The 18,449-nt window shown below is 36.9% G+C and overlaps 1 protein-coding gene across 3 annotated transcripts in view; it reads left to right on the top strand.

Moving 5' to 3' along the window:
• Positions 1–18,399, top strand: part of ACSL3 (acyl-CoA synthetase long-chain family member 3) — a 53,485-nt gene extending 35,086 nt beyond the window's left edge. The window contains exons 7-16 of one of the 3 annotated variants that reach the window (XR_774395.1): positions 1,580–1,730; positions 2,339–2,462; positions 2,750–2,821; positions 3,333–3,472; positions 4,211–4,383; positions 5,481–5,555; positions 6,574–6,765; positions 8,042–8,156; positions 12,258–12,633; positions 12,834–12,925. Coding sequence is in view for 1 of the 3 variants with exons in the window: in XM_010568275.1 (XP_010566577.1) it covers positions 1,580–1,730; positions 2,339–2,462; positions 2,750–2,821; positions 3,333–3,472; positions 4,211–4,383; positions 5,481–5,555; positions 6,574–6,765; positions 8,042–8,156; positions 12,834–12,991; positions 15,323–15,486 (1,364 nt within the window). In the remaining 2 variants the exon portion in view is untranslated. Of the gene's footprint in view, positions 1–1,579; positions 1,731–2,338; positions 2,463–2,749; positions 2,822–3,332; positions 3,473–4,210; positions 4,384–5,480; positions 5,556–6,573; positions 6,766–8,041; positions 8,157–12,257; positions 12,634–12,833; positions 12,992–15,322 lie in introns of those variants that run through there. The other 2 variants (XR_774396.1, XM_010568275.1) reach the window with 2 other exon arrangements.
• Positions 18,400–18,449: the final 50 nt, after the last annotated feature.

Raw genomic sequence — 18,449 nt, forward strand, 5'->3', positions numbered from 1 at the left:
AAACTTAGAAAGCATTCTTATGATGAGACACATTAAAAACAGGTTATTCAGAGCATGCAGGGAGAATTGTCATGTGTTTTACAGCAAAAGAGATCAGTAATTTGCTACCATTAAGTTTTGTTAAATTCACAAATAGCAAAATGTAAAATAGCCATTTAAATCTGATTGATACTTTCAGAAATGCAATAAAAGTGATGAAGTTCTATCTACTATGTAAATTTCTTGAAGTCTGTTTCCAATCTATGTAACATTTTTAGAATTAGAACTCAGAACTTCAGAAGGTGTTTTAATTTTAACCATTACCAGAACATTTTTATTCTTGGCTCTGAAGAGCTGCTAAACCTAGTATCTTAAGATTTAATTATATTCAGTAGTTGCTTTTTTCTGTTCTTATTCTTTGTGTTTTCAGAATCTTTTAACCACTGAAGGCACATGAATGTTGGATTGAATTTTGGTTTAGGAGTGGGGGGGTGGTTAATGCATCTGCTGTTGATGTTCAGGGGAATGGCAGGTTTGCTCCCAACATCATGACCTCTCAGTTTCTTTAAAAGATGGTTTTCCCTTTTTGATGTACCAGTTTTACGTACTATTAAAACTGCTTCAGACAACACCGACAGAAGAAATTATGGCTATAATTCATTAGCTCCTTGAGGTTTGTTACTATGTGCTATGTAAAAAGGTGTCTAATCCTTCTTTCTTCAGTCTTTTAAATATCACGTACTATACACTATAATAAGGGAACATTATCTTTGTTAAGTTAACCATTCATAAATTGTGGAATACTACAATGAATTGTTTATGGTCAAGCATGTTCAATTAATGTTATATTAAGTACACGAGCTGCTGCTTATGGTTTTTTCCTCTGTGGTGTTCATTGTGCAGGATGGACAGGATTCAGTGCGTGGGAAATTATTAAATATGCTTTCACTCTTCTCATTCAGTGTGTATGTTGTCCTGCATGTATTGTGCATTATGCAGTTTTTCCTCTGAATAAACACAATTGTTTTTGTATTTTCTTGCTCTCGGTGCAAGTATTTAAAAACCACTTTAATGCGATTAAAGCTGTTGAACTTCCTTTAAATATTTCTAGAAATTGGACCTCATGTTGGCTCAGCAGTGCCTTGCTGCAGGTGTTGCAAATGAGGCAGTGTGTTGTTTCCCCTGGCCAGGGAGTGCATGAGAAAGTAGCTTTGCAAATGAGGGTTGAGCCTGCGGCAGCCTGGGACCAGTGCAGCATACCTTCCTAAGGATTTGAAGCTCAGTGGTATTTTGGAGAAGGCAAAGTTCTGCCAATTTTTCTCTCCTCTGCAGGAATATGGGAAACATAATAGGAAAAGTGTTGTCGTGGTAAACTAGGACAATCCCTCAAAGTATTGCTCAGCTAATACAAAGAAGTTTCTACTCTTTGTGAAGGCACTTAAGCTTGACCACAGTCTTTTTAACCAAAAGCAAAATGTAATAGCAATAGTCATGTGGTGTTACATTGGAATGACTGCTGAAATGTGTCAGTGTATCAGATCTCCCAGTCTGATAGGCCCTCCGTGCATTATATGTTCTCTTTTTTCAAAACAAATTACAGGAAACAAACAGCAGGCCAGGCCTGTGCCCTCGGATATCGCGGTGATCATGTACACAAGTGGATCCACAGGAGTTCCCAAAGGAGTTATGATCTCCCATTGCAACATAATTGCTGGGATAACTGGAATGGCTGAGAGGATTCCAAATCTGGGGTACGTACCAACAGTTACTTACTAGCAAATAAAAAAAGTCATGTAGCTGCATGTAATTTTAGATGAATTAGTGTGTAAAATATTAACTGTTTCATATTGCTTTGTCTGTGACACATCATACTATGCACTGATGTCTGAGCATCTTCCAGTACTACATTAAATGACATGACTACTTCATGTGCTGTTTGTTCTCTCGTCTTCTGTATGTGGGCAAGACCGGGACACAAAAGCCTGTGAGGCCGCCTTGTACTAGAGTGGTTGAAAGCTTCCCTAAGCAGTACTTCCTTTTGGTTAGTGTTAAATTCTGTGGTTTCTTTCTGTTTGGTGCAGTTTTTAATCTTGTCCACAGAGTTGCCTTTGCAACCATAACACACAGTTAATTGTCTTGGGATGAGTAAACATCACACTTTGTTCATGCCTTAAACCTACAGTATGTAGAATGCAACTTTTGAAACAAACCCTGTATTATTTGAAATATGTTCTCAAGCTCAAAGGCGTTTTTCCACTCTGTCTAGTTCTGCAGTAAGCTCTGTGTAAATTTAGCTTAATGACTCATCTGAGAACTCTATAGTACAACATAAACCATTCTTTTAAAAAATTCTTTACAGGGAGAAAGACATCTATATTGGCTATTTGCCTCTTGCCCATGTTCTGGAGCTGAGTGCTGAACTTGTGTGTCTGTCTCATGGATGCCGCATTGGTTATTCTTCGCCTCAGACATTAGCTGACCAGGTATGTTGTAGATGTAAGCCCTTGTGGTTAAAAAAATAAAAATTAAAAAAAAAAAAACAACTCATATCAGATCTTTGTAATACTTCTTTAAAAACATTACAACAAATCTTCTTTTCTACAATTCATGAAACAGGGGGTTAGTGGTTATGACTGGTACTCTGGAATAGTTTTAATTGTTAAAATATAATTTAAATGAAAATGATTGTTTGAAAGATGTACTATGTCATTTTGTTTCTCATGTTAAAAATCTTGAATGTGTCTGCTAGTAAACTTTTTCTTCACTTTAGTCCTCTAAAATAAAGAAAGGAAGCAAAGGTGATGTTACTACACTTAAGCCAACCCTAATGGCAGCTGTCCCAGTAAGTAACTGAAGGATAAATAATTTTAAAAATTATTTTTAAAATGTAATTCAGAATTCAAATTTTTAACAACAAAATTAATTCAATGATAATTTAAATAAAAAAGCTAGAACCTTTGAGGTTAAGGTAGCTTAAAATAGTATTTTTGGTATTTATTTGTGCGTTGGGGGTAAACATTCATCATATGAGTGTCAACATTTTTCAAAGTTTAAATATCTATGGGTATTAGATTGATAAACAATAGATGACTAATTAAAATGGCATAGTAAATGAATGGAATAAAGATAGTTGGCAGCAGGTAGTTTGGGATTAACTAGTACTCCTGCTCAGAAGTTTGCTTTCCTTGTTTCTGTGAACATCTTGCTATCTCTTAGCAATGGAAGAGAAAGCAGCCTGGGAGTGGGTTGTCATCAGAAACACACTAGAATGTCTAGATCATATTTCCTTTTTGTTGCACTGAATTTAGGATTTCTGTTTCTTTGAGTTAAAGTTAATCTTTCTACATAACTAGGAAATTATGGATCGGATCTACAAAAATGTCATGAATAAAGTGAATGAGATGACTAGTTTCCAGCGGAATCTGTTTATTTTGGCCTACAACTACAAAATGGAACAGATTTCCAAAGGTTACACTACCCCGCTCTGCGATAGGTAATTTTAATTTTATTTTTAATGGCACCAAAAAAATGCTTATCAAAGTCTTACCACATGAGCAGTATCTGTTTTTTTTTTTGTGCTTTTCTTTGTTTTAATGCTGACAATTTGAACATGAACAAGTCTGTAATTAAGTGTAAATTGAAACAACAATTCAGTAGTTTGTGTGATGGTTTTAAATATTTACTGGTATAATTAAAGTGAGTGTTATATAACTCGAAACTGATTGGACATTTATATTCATTGCATTATTTTCATCAGGACTTTAATAATGGATTTATACAATTCTTGGGTAAGATGGAAAGTCTGTTCCTATAGATAACTGTAGACTTCACATTTTCACAGAAGTGAATCACGGAATATCTCAAGTTGGAAGGAACCCATAAGGATCATTGAGTCCAGCTCCCAACTTTAGTGAGACTAAAGGATAAGATAATTGCAAAATTTATACAGCTTATTTAAATTATTTTTGAAGGGAAAATTGCAGAACTTTACTGTCTTACTAAATCTACCTTCTCAAAACATTTAACCCATTTTCAAATTCGAATGTGGCAACAAGCTTAGAAATTTGTGCCTGTGTTTTTTTAAAACTTAAATGTGCTGCTTCGAAGTTTTCCTTGAATGCCATAAAAGTTTATTTGAAGATGGTGGAAACTTTCAGTTCAGATACAACATTAGGTACTCTCTTGTTTTGTTTTTACACAACAAATACATACTCTTATCTTTGCATTTTAGCCTTATTTTCCGGAAAGTACGAATGCTGCTAGGTGGAAAAATTCGCATCCTGCTTTGTGGAGGAGCTCCACTCTCTGCAGCAACTCAGCGGTTTATGAACATTTGTTTCTGTTGCCCTGTAGGACAGGGGTATGGACTAACTGAATCAGCTGGAGCTGGAACAATCACGGAAGGTTGGTGTCGGTGCATCCCACTGAGTGCTGTGATCTGTGCTGAGCGCTGTGTGTGTATCGCCTGTGACAGTATATTTATTTGGTGTATGCTACCAAACATAACTGGTGAATCCTGGGAATTACTTGTAATCATAAATGTATAAAACAGTAGGAGTACTAATTTTGACACATTGTGCTAAAGCTGGTGACCTACATATAAAATGAATGTTCTCATTTGTGTTGGAGAAATCTGTAATAGTGTGAATGGGATCTTGGCATTATTGCACTTACTGGTTGAACGGAATAAATTATTTCTAATTTTGGTGAGTATTTTGAGATGTTAGGAAAATAAAAAATGGAATGCAAAAGCCTGCACCAGAGTTTAATTTCATATAATAGAACTTAATGGTTTCAGTTGCCTTTTAGTCCTGACATTTCACTCACATTCAGTGGTGGCAGAAACAGTCAGAGCTGCTATTTTTTGGCAACGGTGTGATCTACCTGGGAATCATATGAGTAGTATCTAAGGTTCATTGCTAGATTATGCTGGATTGTAGAACATGTATTATGTTCTTTGGTGATCCACAAACTGCTGTGGTGTGCTTTTTATTCTAAGAGGTCTTTGGAAATGGCTTCTTCGGTAGCTTGGAAAAAAAAACCAACTGTAATACAAATGATCTAGTCTCCAGTGATGCTCTTTTGGAAAGGTGTCCAGATGCAGGAGTGTTTGGGACTGAGACTTTAGGAAAGTGAATCAAAATACAGAATCCCTGAATTGTTACAAAATATTGCTGCTTATTTCAGAGTCCAGCAAACGCTATTAATAGTTCTTGTGCCACTTGTGAAGCGTGATCCGCGTGGACAAGTTATTATCAAAGCTGTGTTGATAAGACTGGAGGTACCTGTAAATACAGCCATCTATTGTCTTTGCAGGATAAGGATTTTATCTGCATTACCTTGTTAGATCCATTGATTTTCTTGAAAGTTCTGTTCTGTGAATTAAAGTTCAGAAATAAATAGCAGTTAATTTTCACTAAATAAGATGCATGACAACAAAGATTTTTCTAATCAGTTTTGGTAAATTTTTCTTCTGAAAAATGGTCTTTTTTAAATTCTAGTTTGGGACTACACTACAGGGAGAGTGGGAGCACCTTTGGTCTGTTGTGAAATCAAGTTGTTGAACTGGGAAGAAGGTGAGAATTTCTGTATGTGATTAAATTATAGTGTAAGAACTTTTATGTAGCTATTTTTCTATTGGGCTTTGCTCAGTAGTAGTAATTAGAAGACTATTTCTTGGCTTTTTAAATATTAAATGCCACTTTTACCTATAAAAGTTTGATCTTGGGAGAGAAAAAAGTAAAATAAATTCCTCAGTGCTTTTTAAACTTACAAATATCTAGACAGAAGCTATCAATGCGAGTGGCATTTTGACTAAGTTGTATCATGACTCTCTTTGGCTATACTATTTCTTTTATTCCAGTCACTGTAATTGTATATGCATATTGTGTAAATGTATACAGCATTGTACATCCTTCTGATTTAGATCAGTATTCTTGCAATACGGGGTGCAGGTCTTGTATGTTGTGTCTTAAAGGTGCTGGATTCAGGAGACATCAGCTGAAGTGTATGCATGGCACCTTCTCTTGCCGTTAAGAAATTATTTTAAAATAGTCTTCATAATATTATTAATAAAATCATTAAAAATCGGCATATGGAACAGAAGCTTAATGGGTGCTATATAAAATAGATTTAATGAAGTTTAAAATCTATTTAGGTGATTTCCTTTCACTGTAGGCTTTTATGTATTGTAGAGTAGAAATACATAATACTTAAGGGTGTTTTGGGATAATGTGAGACCTTATAGTTTTTTTCTTTCCTAAAGTATGAGGCAAAACTTATCTTTCTTATGATTCGAGCCTGTATGAAACTGATAGAGCATGTTAGTGCTGGCAGAAAGATTGCATAGAGATGGCATTTGCCCTCTGCCTGTGTGTGTATTTCACTGTTTGCAAACACATATTAAATAGCTGTTTATATGCTGAAAACAATTGGAACCACCTCTTCTTTTACTGAACTGTTCAGGCAAGTGGTAACTTTGGCTAAGGACTTACTAATGTGTTTAGTTTTGTATTTAAATAGTAAAAATAATAGGATTTTTTGCTTTGGAATATATTTTTATTCTTTTTAACATAATAAAAACTGTACTTTTAGGTGGATATTACAACACTGATAAACCATATCCTAGAGGTGAGGTTCTTATTGGAGGGCAAAATGTGACTGTGGGCTACTACAAAAATGAAGTACGCACCAAAAAAGATTTCACTGTCGATGAGAATGGGCAGAGGTGGCTCCATACTGGAGACATTGGAGAGTTTCATCAAGATGGCTGTCTAAAAATTATTGGTGAGTTAATAAATTCAGGTGAACATATATATACATTTTTCAGGGCTGCTAAATACTGTAATTAATGCCCCCAAAATCTCCATATCTCAGCATGCAGTCTAAAGCCCTACCATGTATCCCAGTGAAATTCTGATATGTTAATGTAAACTTGATTTTGTTTTAAAAGCTGATTTTTAAAAAAAATTGCTTCCTTTTAAAACAGTCTTAACATTGACTCCACTCTGTTAGTGAGACTGGGTAGTAATTAGAGAGTTAAATACAGGCTAATTGGGCTAGATTAGCTGCCTTAGGTTTTATACTTTTCTAAGTGTGGAACTTGATTCAGTGAAAGGGCTCTTTTGGTAATATGTGCTCAGGAATTAAATAAGCCTTTTCTTAATCTTGCCATTTTTTATAATAAGTTCCTCTATCATAAAGGAACTAGAGGAAAAATATACTAAGGTAAAGGTGTTACATGTAAGCCTGTGATAGGGTCATCATTCTTTGACACCTGTAGGCACAAGAATAGGTGCCCTATAAACTACCAGGTGTCTGTCTTGAAATCAGTGGGTTATTCAGGGTGCTCTTTAATCCTGAAAACTAAGGTTATTTGGTTTATTATATGAGAAAGATCTTAGGTCCCATTGCAGCTGCCTTGTACTGGTCAAAACTACCTTGCCTGGTTGCCCAAAGCAGCATGAAGGTGTATAGCAAAGGAGAGGTACTCCTGGCTGCCATCAGAGCTAGGTGGGTAAGGTCCTGTTAGTTACTTTTGCCTTCTTTGGGCTACGTACAATAAGCTCAAGTAATTTGGGCTTAATTTTTGGTTCCTATTGTTGTGTTTCAAATAACAGATGGACAGTTGCTCTTTAAATATGGATTTAGCTTCGGAATAAATAACAAAATGTCACCAAATGCTGCATTTCCTGCCTTAAGCGTCTGGACCAGACAGTGCAAAAATGTGTGCTTCTAGCCAAACACTGGCTTTTGCATAATCCTAGTTGTCTTTCATTCTCATGCCAGTGGAGTCATATATGAGATGCTGTTCTAAAGGCAGAACATGCATGGGATTGAAACATGTTCAATGTTTCAATTGTAACTTGCCTCATGTTTAAGTGAGGCACAGATTGATAAAATGCGAAGTCTGGAAACCTGATATTAAATGTTTCTGGTACATTCACCAAATGTGAGTCAGCTTACCTTTTGGCATTTATACATACATTTCAGAAAAGTATAAAATCAGTGTCTAAAGTTTTGTGTTCTGTAATTAACGTTTAATTCCTTTTTTCCTCAATAGATCGTAAAAAAGATCTTGTAAAACTCCAGGCAGGAGAATATGTTTCTCTTGGCAAAGTAGAAGCAGCTCTAAAGAATCTTCCACTGGTAGATAATATTTGTGTGTATGCAAGCAGGTAAGAGGCAGCTGATACTTTGTTATTGCTGTATTCTTTGTCCTACTGAATCCATAAGCAAAATTTTCTGCCACTTAATGTGTGGAATTTTTTAAACTAGTTGAAAAAGGAATTTGCTTATAATACAATGGAATACCTTTCTCTATCAAAACTAAACCACCTGAAATCTATGTTCTTATTTTTCCTTTCCCTTTTTTCATCATTCTTTGGAAAATGCCAAGAATGAGTCTCTTTCATTCCCTTTTCCCCAATCTGAAAAGCAGCTAAGCTCTGACTGCATTCATAATAGACATCACTCAAGCACTTTAGCGATTATTACCTATAGAAGCCCTAGGACACCTTGTTCCTTGCTGTATTAAGCTGTGATCTGTTCTTCAGATGGAGTACTGTTGTACTTCAGAGCGAGGCGGGGGAAAAAAACACCAACAGAAGCAGACCCAGAAGCTGTCTTGCACATTAAAAATACTTTTCTTTAACCCCTGCAATATACCAGCAGAAGCCTTGAAGCTTGAGAGAAAACACTCTGTAAATACTATGCAAACACACAATTAATAAATTATAATCAAATGTCCTTTCTGTTTGCTTTCTACATGTACTACTGAATTAGGCATATAAGGGCTCAAACATGTCTTAAGTTTCTATTTCTAGAATTTCCTACCTGTGCATAATATAGACTTACATGTATAAATATACTTCAGGTGGTCTTTGTTTCCTGTCATCATTTTGATGTTTGGAAAGTCATTTTAGAGCTTCTGAGTGATCAGAAATACTCTGATTTCCAGTATGGCCACAAAAGCCCCTCTTGGTAGCTTTGATTGAAAGAGGCCAGGACAAGCATACCAGAGAATTGCTCAGTGGTAATAAATAGAAAATTAACTTTTGGTTTGTTCACCTGGTTCTCTGTGGTGTATTTTGTGTTAACTAATGGTAGTCATCCTGTAACTTCAATTTTGACAGTTTTGGTTCAATAGGCTAACGCACCTTGGGCATGCCACTGCTGAGAAAACTTCATTATATTAAGCTTTATTTATGGTTTTGACCTGTTGGGTGAGTCTCATGTTTGATTGCTTTGACTGCCTGAGGTTACGTGCGTGTTGTGAGCACTGTCTGCAGTCTGTGGAGAAAGAGGTTCCTACAGATGGTGATTGCTGCTGTTCTAGGATTGAAGTTCACTATTGGAATTGTACTGTCAAATTTTGTTTTAGTTTTGCCAGGTCAACATAACAATGGAGGCTAAAATGCGCTTGCCAGACAAGCAGTTGACTCTGATAGTCTGTGTCTTGTCTAGTACTTAAAAATAGGAAAACCTATGAGCAATTTTTAAAGGTAATTTACAAGCAGAGTCCAAGTACATTCCAGATTGGTTTTTCTGCTGCTGCTGTTATTTCTTCTGAATACTTTCATGTGTGTAATTTGGCATAAGTAGCCGTGTAATACAGATTCTCTGAATGGTTGTCCATATGCACATTTCATTGTGGGTATATACTCACACTCAGCAGTGTAAGCTCAGAGACTTTTCGTTAGCAGTGCCTGTGACCTCTCTTATATCCTGTCTCTTCTTATACTTTGCCTGGGTGACCTCGTATGCAAGAGTCCTTCATTTGTAGCTGTTCTATCTCCGACATGCCAAAGGACAAGGAGGGCAGTCTTCTACAAATCTGTGATTTGACCTGAGATCTTGGGGTGCAAAGCTCCTCTGAACATGGTAGTAGGGAATCAAAAGTGTTCGCACGATATCGCTGCTTCAAAAGCTGTATTAATTGACCACTTCAGACAAAATAGTGATATAAGGAGTAAAATGTTTGCTGAAAGGAATTGTGATTAGAGATCCTTCAGAGGAGACTCCTGCTGCTTTATCAGCACTTCACCCATCCAAGATGTGTTCAGTGGGCCTCAAGCATCACATCAGGAAAATGAGTAGTTCAGTTACCTGAGGAATGAGCAAACATGGCAAAAACCCCAAGGGAGCTCTTAGCAGGAAGCTCAAGAAGAGCTAAGAACCAGACTTTACAGAAGAGAAATTGTGACATTGATATGTAGTGCCACTGTGTATGTCTATTACCATAGGTCCAAGTGCAGTACTTGGGTAGGACCTCAAGCACAGCAAGGGAATGAGGATGCCTAGTGTAGGAGGGATGTTTTGGCAAAATCTCTTAGCGTGGAGGAGATGACTATGGCAGTCCTGAGGACCAAATTCTGAAAATTTCTTCCTTCATGCTGCTGTTATGACCTCCAAGACTGAAGATGCTAGCAAATTCAAAAGATCTGCAGAAGAAACAGTAGTGGAGAGGGAAGTAGCTGCTCCAGAGAGATGATGTAGTCTTCAGGGTACTTCTCACAGCAAAGTGCTTTAGCATTTGTACTGCAACAAGCAAAGATTTAACTTAGCTACACATTCCAGGAGCTGTGAGCTCCAAGGTGCTCTTTCCAGGAAAAAGCATAGTTGGATGAACCCGTTTGTCCAGAGGAAGTATGCTTCTACTCAAGAGGCTGAATTTTAGATGAACCAAAAGTCTGAGGCTTACCCAGCCAACTGATTACTTCTATATGCTGTTTAACCCTGGAGACACTGGTGGTATTGCTGGACATGACCTTAAGCATGTCAAAAGACTACAGGAACCAGGGATGAAAGTGCCAGAGTCCTTTGTCCTGGATGCCTTCATACATAATACATATACATTACAGAATAGACCCTAGACGAAGTTACAAAGGTTCAGTACAGAGTATAGCACGAGTGTGTGTGGGTGGGAAATCAGAGAGAGGCAAAGACAGGTGAGATGCAAGCAGTAAGTGATACTGAGGCTAATCTGAAGTCTTTCTGTAAGTACAGTCTTAGTAAGAGGAAAATGAGAACAGTTTTGAGTCAGCCAACAGGCAAAGCTTGTCAACAGATGATGCCAGGGAAGCCTGTGTTTGTAATGGACTTTTGTGCAATCTTCACAGCTGCTGTAAGATGCCCATTATAATTTGTACCGGTAACAAAGGAGAAAATTGCAATGTACAGTAACCAAAAAGGTATTTAGAGTTAGTATTTTAAAATTATCTTGGAGACCTTAAAGGATAAGCTAAAGTAATCTCCATACTGGGGTTGAGATTCTGTATTTTACATTAATGATCTATCTGGTGAAAGAGAGTTTTGAGAAGTTTTAATAAATCTGTAGATGGTTAAGGTGGGTCAGGACCAAAAATACAGTGGAGGACAGGATTAGAATTCAGAGCAAGCTTGACTAGATGGACATTTGCTTGAAAACAGCAGCCGGTTTGAAGAGGGGGAAATATAAGTTATACTTGCACCTAAATAAACTGCAAAAGTGCAGGATGAGGACCACTAGCTGATAGCAGTTCTATAGGAGCTGACATGAGTCAACAAGTGCAAGTTGTTGCACCTTCTTCAAGTGTTAGAAGAAGGTAAATAATCTGGCATAATCAGATGTACAGCCTACAAGATGCACAATGATCTTTTTGCTCTACCAAGCATTAAAGGGCCTGAGTTTCACATGCAACACTTCAGAAAAGGTGGACCTCCAGGAGAAAAATGGGAATGTCTGGGCAGAGATCTGTTATGCATGACTTAGGAGGAAAGGGCATTGCCTAAATTCCTAAAGAAACTTAAGAAAGGAAGGATGGCTAGAAAGGTGAGAAGGAGAAAAAAAAAAAGTAACAGTCTGTGAGTGAATAAATGGCTTCTGTGGAAAGGAGAGGAACATCTGACTATTGGCTGCATGAAAATAAAACACCCCTGTAAACTGCAGAGAGGGAGAGTCAGGAATAGCCATCAGGAACACCTTACCAATGCTAAGAATAATGAAGCATGGACATTAGTGTTTGCCTGATGTTTAAGAATGGGTTAGACAAACATCTGTTACATGTAGCTGACTGTGCTTCAAGGCAGGTGAATGAATTAGATTATCTTCTGAGATCGCTTTCAGCTCTCTGATTCTGTGATCTGCTTTGTTAAAATGTGGAGAGTTGCTATGTGAGGTTCTGTTCACGTTTCCACTAAACTTTACACCATCTGAAAAGTCTTGAATACCTGTTTCAGGGCAAGTTGTGCTTCAGTATTTTCCAAAGACTTTAAGATCACAGCTTCATATGTTCTAGGCATATCAGGAGCAGACAAAGATTGCCAACGGTAGAGTGAGTGTATGGACAATCACTTGAAAGAGAAAGAGAAGTCACTTCCCTTACAGAAGCAGGCGTTCTTTGAGATGTGTTGTGCATATGCTCATTCCACAACCTGCTCTCCAACCCCTCTTCACTGCAGTCCTCTACTCCTCTACAGTAACTGGATTCTGCAGTTGAGAGGAAACTGAGGTAGGGAAGCCGCACACCAGTCTTCATACCGGGATGCAAAACATGAGGAGAGGCAGGGCGCATTTGACATCGTATGGGTACTGCTTCCCCAAAGCTTTGGGCATGAGACGCAGTGGAATATGCATATGGACAGCACACCTTGAAGCAATCCAGTTGCTGTAAGGTAAGTAGCTTCTCTTTCTACTTATTTTTAAGCAGGCAAAGGTAATTTGTGTACTGTTTCGGAGAGATTATCAGGTGAACAAAAGCCAACTGTTAGGAGCAATATCTCTGTATGAAGTACAAACCCCCCAACTTGAAATGTTATTTTTGAAGACTTGTTAACTTTACAAAATTCATACTAAAGTACATTATACTTCTCAGTTTCCATTCTTATGTCATTGGATTTGTTGTGCCAAATCAAAAGGAGCTCGCAGAACTAGCTCGAAAGAAAGGATTTAAAGGAACCTGGGAAGAGATCTGTAACAGTCCTGAGATGGAAAAAGAGGTACTGAAAGTGCTAGCTGAGGCTGCCATGGCAGGTGAGTAGCTGGGTAGATAGTATTAACCTTGTGGACTGTAATGTCTGTGAAACAGATAAGCATAGGCCCTATAAATATTTCCTTGAGTGTGTATATTTCCTAGAATGTGTATGAAGTAAAATTTTCATAGGAAAAAAACCCAACAGCAGAACATGAGTTGGGTCAGTCCTTTTGGTTCATGTAACTTTTTTTTTTACTATGGCAAATAGCTGAGGAAAGAATATAAAAGCAGAGCAAACTTAACAAGCTTAGTTCAGTTCCCTATATGTGTGTGTATATATATATGTGTGTGTGTGTGTGTCTGGTGCTCTACAGAGAGATGTCCTGTAGTATCTTTTTGGCCTTAGCTGCTGGTTCAAATGAATGTGGATCATCTGTAGATCCATGATATATGTGTCGGGTATCATACAGTCTCACATGCTACATATGTGTGCATAGTTAAAATAAGCCCATGGTGACAGGGGCTCTCCTAGCTTCCAGTGACTTGCATCTGATGGATTTCCTAACCTGAAAGCAGTGTCTTTGTAGTTCATAATTTTCAGTAGACTTTCCTTCCATTAACTCTTCTAGTTGCATTTTAAAGTTATGTAGATATTCTGTATCAGTATCCATACTACCTTGTGGCAGAGTTGCACAGCTCGGCTATGCTACTGTGAAGCCTCTTTTTTGCCTCTTTTTTGTTTTAACCCTACCATCTGCTAGTTCAATTTGGTTCTGCCGAGCTCTTGTATGGGAAGAGGCAGTGAACAGTCACAATGGCAGTCATGATTTTTTTCAGTGTCTGTTATACTTCCCCCTCAGCTGTATCTTTTTTCATGCTAATTGGCTGTAGTCTATTTAGCTATTCTGGTGCAGAATTAAACAGTGGCACAGTGATACTTTGTTTGTTCTTGCATCATAATTTCTGCCTTGTTTTTGCTTTTCACCATTACTAAGCACTGAGCTTTTTTCATAAAGCTGTCAGTTATGACCACAGAATGTTTTTTAAATGGTCATTGTGGATGTTCAAATTTGTTCTTCATATGCATTCTCTTTCACACTTTTCTGCAATGAGTGTTTTCTCCTGTCTGTTCTGCAGTTGCTTAATATCACAATGTCCTTCTGCACCTCTTTGCAATTTTTCCTCATCTTTCCTACCCTGGATAACTTTATGCTTCCAAAAATGTTTGTCTTGTTAATCTTCATCTCTTCTCCTTGTGAATTACTTGTGAATATATTAAAATCTATCATTAGTATATTTGCAGACTTCTGTTACAGGAGCATACTGTTAATAATGAGTGCAGTCTTGATACTGTAGCAGACTTTTTTTTCCTTGCCCCATGTCTCTAGTCCATTTTTCTTCACTGCGTGGAACATACGGGCAAAGTAATTCTAAGAAGCTGCTGTGATGGAGAGCATGTACAAGGTTGCTTTCCTTTTCTTTTTTGTGCAGCACTAACTATTCTAAAGAGAATTAAATATACTGTTAAAATTGATGAAACAGAATATTTGACATAATCCTGAAGTATTTTTACACATTTTGATGTTACTTTATATTTGGTTTTGTTTTTCACTTTGGTATCATAGGCTTTACTTTTAAAGTAATATTATGAATTTTAGTGCTAAATTGCAAAAATCCTCAAACCCAGTGACTTAATGTCAAGGGGAGTAAAAGGTGCAGGAAAATCTAAAAATGGGAGGTTGCATAGGATAATTATACATTTTTTGGATTTTTTTATTTAACCTGAAAATATTTTTTTAATATTGCCTATCTGTTGATTATTTTTCTTAGAGTTGCTTGTTTTTCTTCTCTTATGTCTGAAACCATAGCAGAAGCTCTTGCAAATGATAGTGTTTGTGCTAAAGGTGCACAGATCAGAGCACTCTTCTGTTTCAGGAAGGGGAGCAGCTACCATATGAACTTCCTTTCCTTGAAAATTTTAGGACTATGAGGAAAAAACACAAACCCCTGTTTTTTCAAGCTTAAATAGTATGGATTTTAAGACTTTTATCTTCAGAAGATGACTATCATAACACTGATACAACAGTGTATATTTTGAGAATGTCACTTCATGCACTGAGGCTTTTCTGAGGTTAGGAAGCAGCACAGATACCCAAACAGCTGGGGTTTATTTCAGTATTTCTGTGGAAACTGGAGAACAGTTACTGGTGGATCCTGTCACTCTACTTGTGACCACATGGGCTTTCAAAGCTAACCGTGGGGAGTTTGAGGAGCACTTCTTCATTTATGTCACATGCTTTTCTGTGTGAGAACACGGTTCCTCCTTTTGTGCTTAATTGTAGAAAAATTGTTACAATTACGTTTCGTATTAAAATTGTCTGTTTTTACAGCTAATCTGGAGAAGTTTGAAATACCAGTAAAAATTCGTTTGAGCCCTGATCCTTGGACCCCTGAGACTGGTCTAGTGACAGATGCATTCAAACTAAAACGCAAAGAGCTTACGGCTTACTATCAAATGGACATTGATCGAATGTATGGAAAAAATGTAAAATAATTCTTTTTTTTTCTGCACCACTTTGCTACAATGAGCTTGGATCAAATAGGAAATACTTGAATTGCCTGTCTCAACACTTGAGATCAACACACAAAACCACCATTCCTCATTTGCAGCTTAAACTGTTATTTCTGGTAACATCACCATGATGACTGGCAAGTTTAGTAAAATGTTATGGCAGCAAACTTGTGTCTGTCTCCTTTTTTTCCAGTTTTCTCTGCTACCTTGTCAGTCTGTGGACTTTCCCGAGTCTTTTTGGGAAACCATGATTCTGAAGCCTCAAGTTTTTAAACATTTATAAATCCTGTATAATGTTTTATTTGTATCTTTAAATTTGGATGTATATAGAGAGAACTTGGCTATATAAGAAATGGTTATACTGGGGGCCTTTTTCTACCTAATTATTTAAAGATAAGAAGGTATTGATGTTGTGACACTATGTACACTGAAAATGCTTGTAATGAGATAATTGTTGAACAGAGGACCAGATTGTTTGCTGCTGTGCTATTTTTCTGTGTAAATGTGAGGGAGAAAGTGTTTGATGTTCCAGCTTGTGTAGTACACCTTCAATATGTGCCTAATGGTTACTTTTATTTTTATCTGAAAATGAAAAGATGGTCATGGCACAGCGCTGCATAAAGGCAGGTACTCTTGCAGGTGTTAGTTAAAGCTTGTTTAATACAAAAGATGCTATTAATACAACAGAAGTTAAACCTAAGAATAATCTCTCAAAATACAGAAACTCCTTTTTTAAATAGCTTGTGACCATTTCATCCAGTAGTTGAATTGTGTAGAGCTAATAAGAACTCAGCATTAATTTCACTTAACACTTTGTAAGTTTGACAGTGCCCTTTTAGCAGGAGGACTGTAACAACTTTTGTCTTTTCTCATTAGGTTTGGACATTACACTGGGTTAGCTCTTGCATTGTTTGTGAAAGTCTGGCAAGACCCCTGTTCTGCTCTAGCTGCAACCCAAATCTTACTGGGGGGATTTTTAAAGTCATAATGACAGTTATGTTCTCAGCTCACACAGTGCCTAGCTGCCCTTTGTGCCATTAAAAATCTCCCTTTAATTCTGTGTTCTTTTGTTCAGCAATTTTTGCTTTAAAAACAGATATTTGAAGTATTTGTCAGCCAGAGTTATTTATGTTGCTTGGTCTGTTACACCCAATACTTACTTTGGGAAGGAGTCTTAATTTCTGTTTTACTATAGATATGTGAATATTGTTTGAAGAACTATGGGGGATCTTTTCTTCTTCAGTGAGAGTGTTGAGATTTGTTTCAGATGTGAATTTTATTTTCAAAATATTTCTAGAAAGAGTATTTTAATCAGGGTTACATGAGGATGTGAAAAGGCATACATCAGTCAACTCTGTGATGGAGCAAATATTAAAATGGCTTTAATTTGGAGATTATTCTCTCATGTATATCATTTACTTATAGTACTAAAAATTAAGGTCTTGATGCTCACTTAGTACCCTACTGTGGTAGCATATAGCAATTCTGGATAGCAGAAGCTTTGTTTAGGGGAGGGAATTCCTGCTGTTAGCATTTGTGACATGGGAGTTATAGAATTTTAGATACACAAATTCTCATTTTAAAAAATTCTGAAATATTATTTAAATTAACACTTTCCATTGATTATAGAAAGCAGTTTCATAGGAGTTGAAAGTTATCAGGTAGGTTCCCTGTACTTTAGTTTCAGTGAAATGATGAGAAGGTTTGTCCTGTATTTTATGTTACATTACCATGTCTCCCACTATTTCTGGATTTCCCCTGCTGCTGTCTATGAAAAAAAACTGTTGCCATTTGGTGAATTTTGATGTAACTAGTCAAATGGAAATAATATACAACAAAAAGAAATCAGAACTGTGTTTATGAGATTAATGCCTTCAGATATCTAGATCATAAATTAAAATCTTCTGGCAAATAGAGATAAGACTAATGTTGGAAAATGACTGAAGAATCCAAATGTTGAAATTGCCAAGTCTGTAGGGAAATGTCACACCATATATTAGACATTACTGACACTTAAATATGTATCTGTGCTCCATCAACAGGTTCTTAAGTAGTTTGCACTCGGCATAGGATGTACATTGTTGAAATATTTTTTTGTGATTTTTAGTGAAAATTAATAAATTGCTGAAGTACTATGTATATCACTTGGTGCATTGTGCAGCGGATTTAAGAAAATAAATCTGCTTTTGGTTAATTCAGAAGAAATCTGAAGTTAGTATTTTATTCAGCTAAGGGTTTAAATTCACTTTTGGATAAATTGCATAAATGAAACTTTTTAAATGGTTTGGAAATAGTACTTTTAATTTTGCTTCTAATCCAGTCACAAGATTGGGTTTCAGTCTAACTGTGCATTTGATTTTACAGTTCAGGGTTTTTACATTTAAAACGGATGTCGATACATATAGTTCCTCCTTTTTTAGACATCAGATTCATTGTGGACATTTATTTCTTCTACAGAATGTGAAAATAAAGCAGTTCATTAATTTTAGTCTCAGAGTTGGAGATAGACTTTTGAAATATTTGTATGGGCTTAAAATATGTGTGATGAGTATGTTCTCTCTTTTGATTTATAACAAAAGACAGACTTTAATGCTGGTAGATTCTGAGTACTTCCATGTCCTGTTGGTGCCCATGTTTCTCATTAATTGACAGGGCTATAATGGGACAGTAAGTCACAGCTGCTGGTCAAATGTAGGGCTTCCTTGCTCTGGCAGTCTTAGTCCTGTGGACAGCTATGCCCGTTAGATACTTTTTGGCTGCCAGTATGTTTTCACCCTGTGCTCTTGCGTTGATGAGCAGAAAGAGAACTTTAGGGGAGTTGAAACCCTGCATAGATGCATTACACGCCAGCCAGAAATTTACCTAGTATCTCTCTGTGTTTTGTTTTTTGTGGTGGTTTGTTTTTTTTTTGGGGGGGGGGGGGGGGGGTTCTCTACCCCACGGGA

Source organism: Haliaeetus leucocephalus, unplaced genomic scaffold (genome assembly GCF_000737465.1).
Source record: "Haliaeetus leucocephalus isolate CR32 unplaced genomic scaffold, Haliaeetus_leucocephalus-4.0 Scaffold240, whole genome shotgun sequence".
Taxonomy (NCBI): Eukaryota; Metazoa; Chordata; class Aves; order Accipitriformes; family Accipitridae; genus Haliaeetus; species Haliaeetus leucocephalus.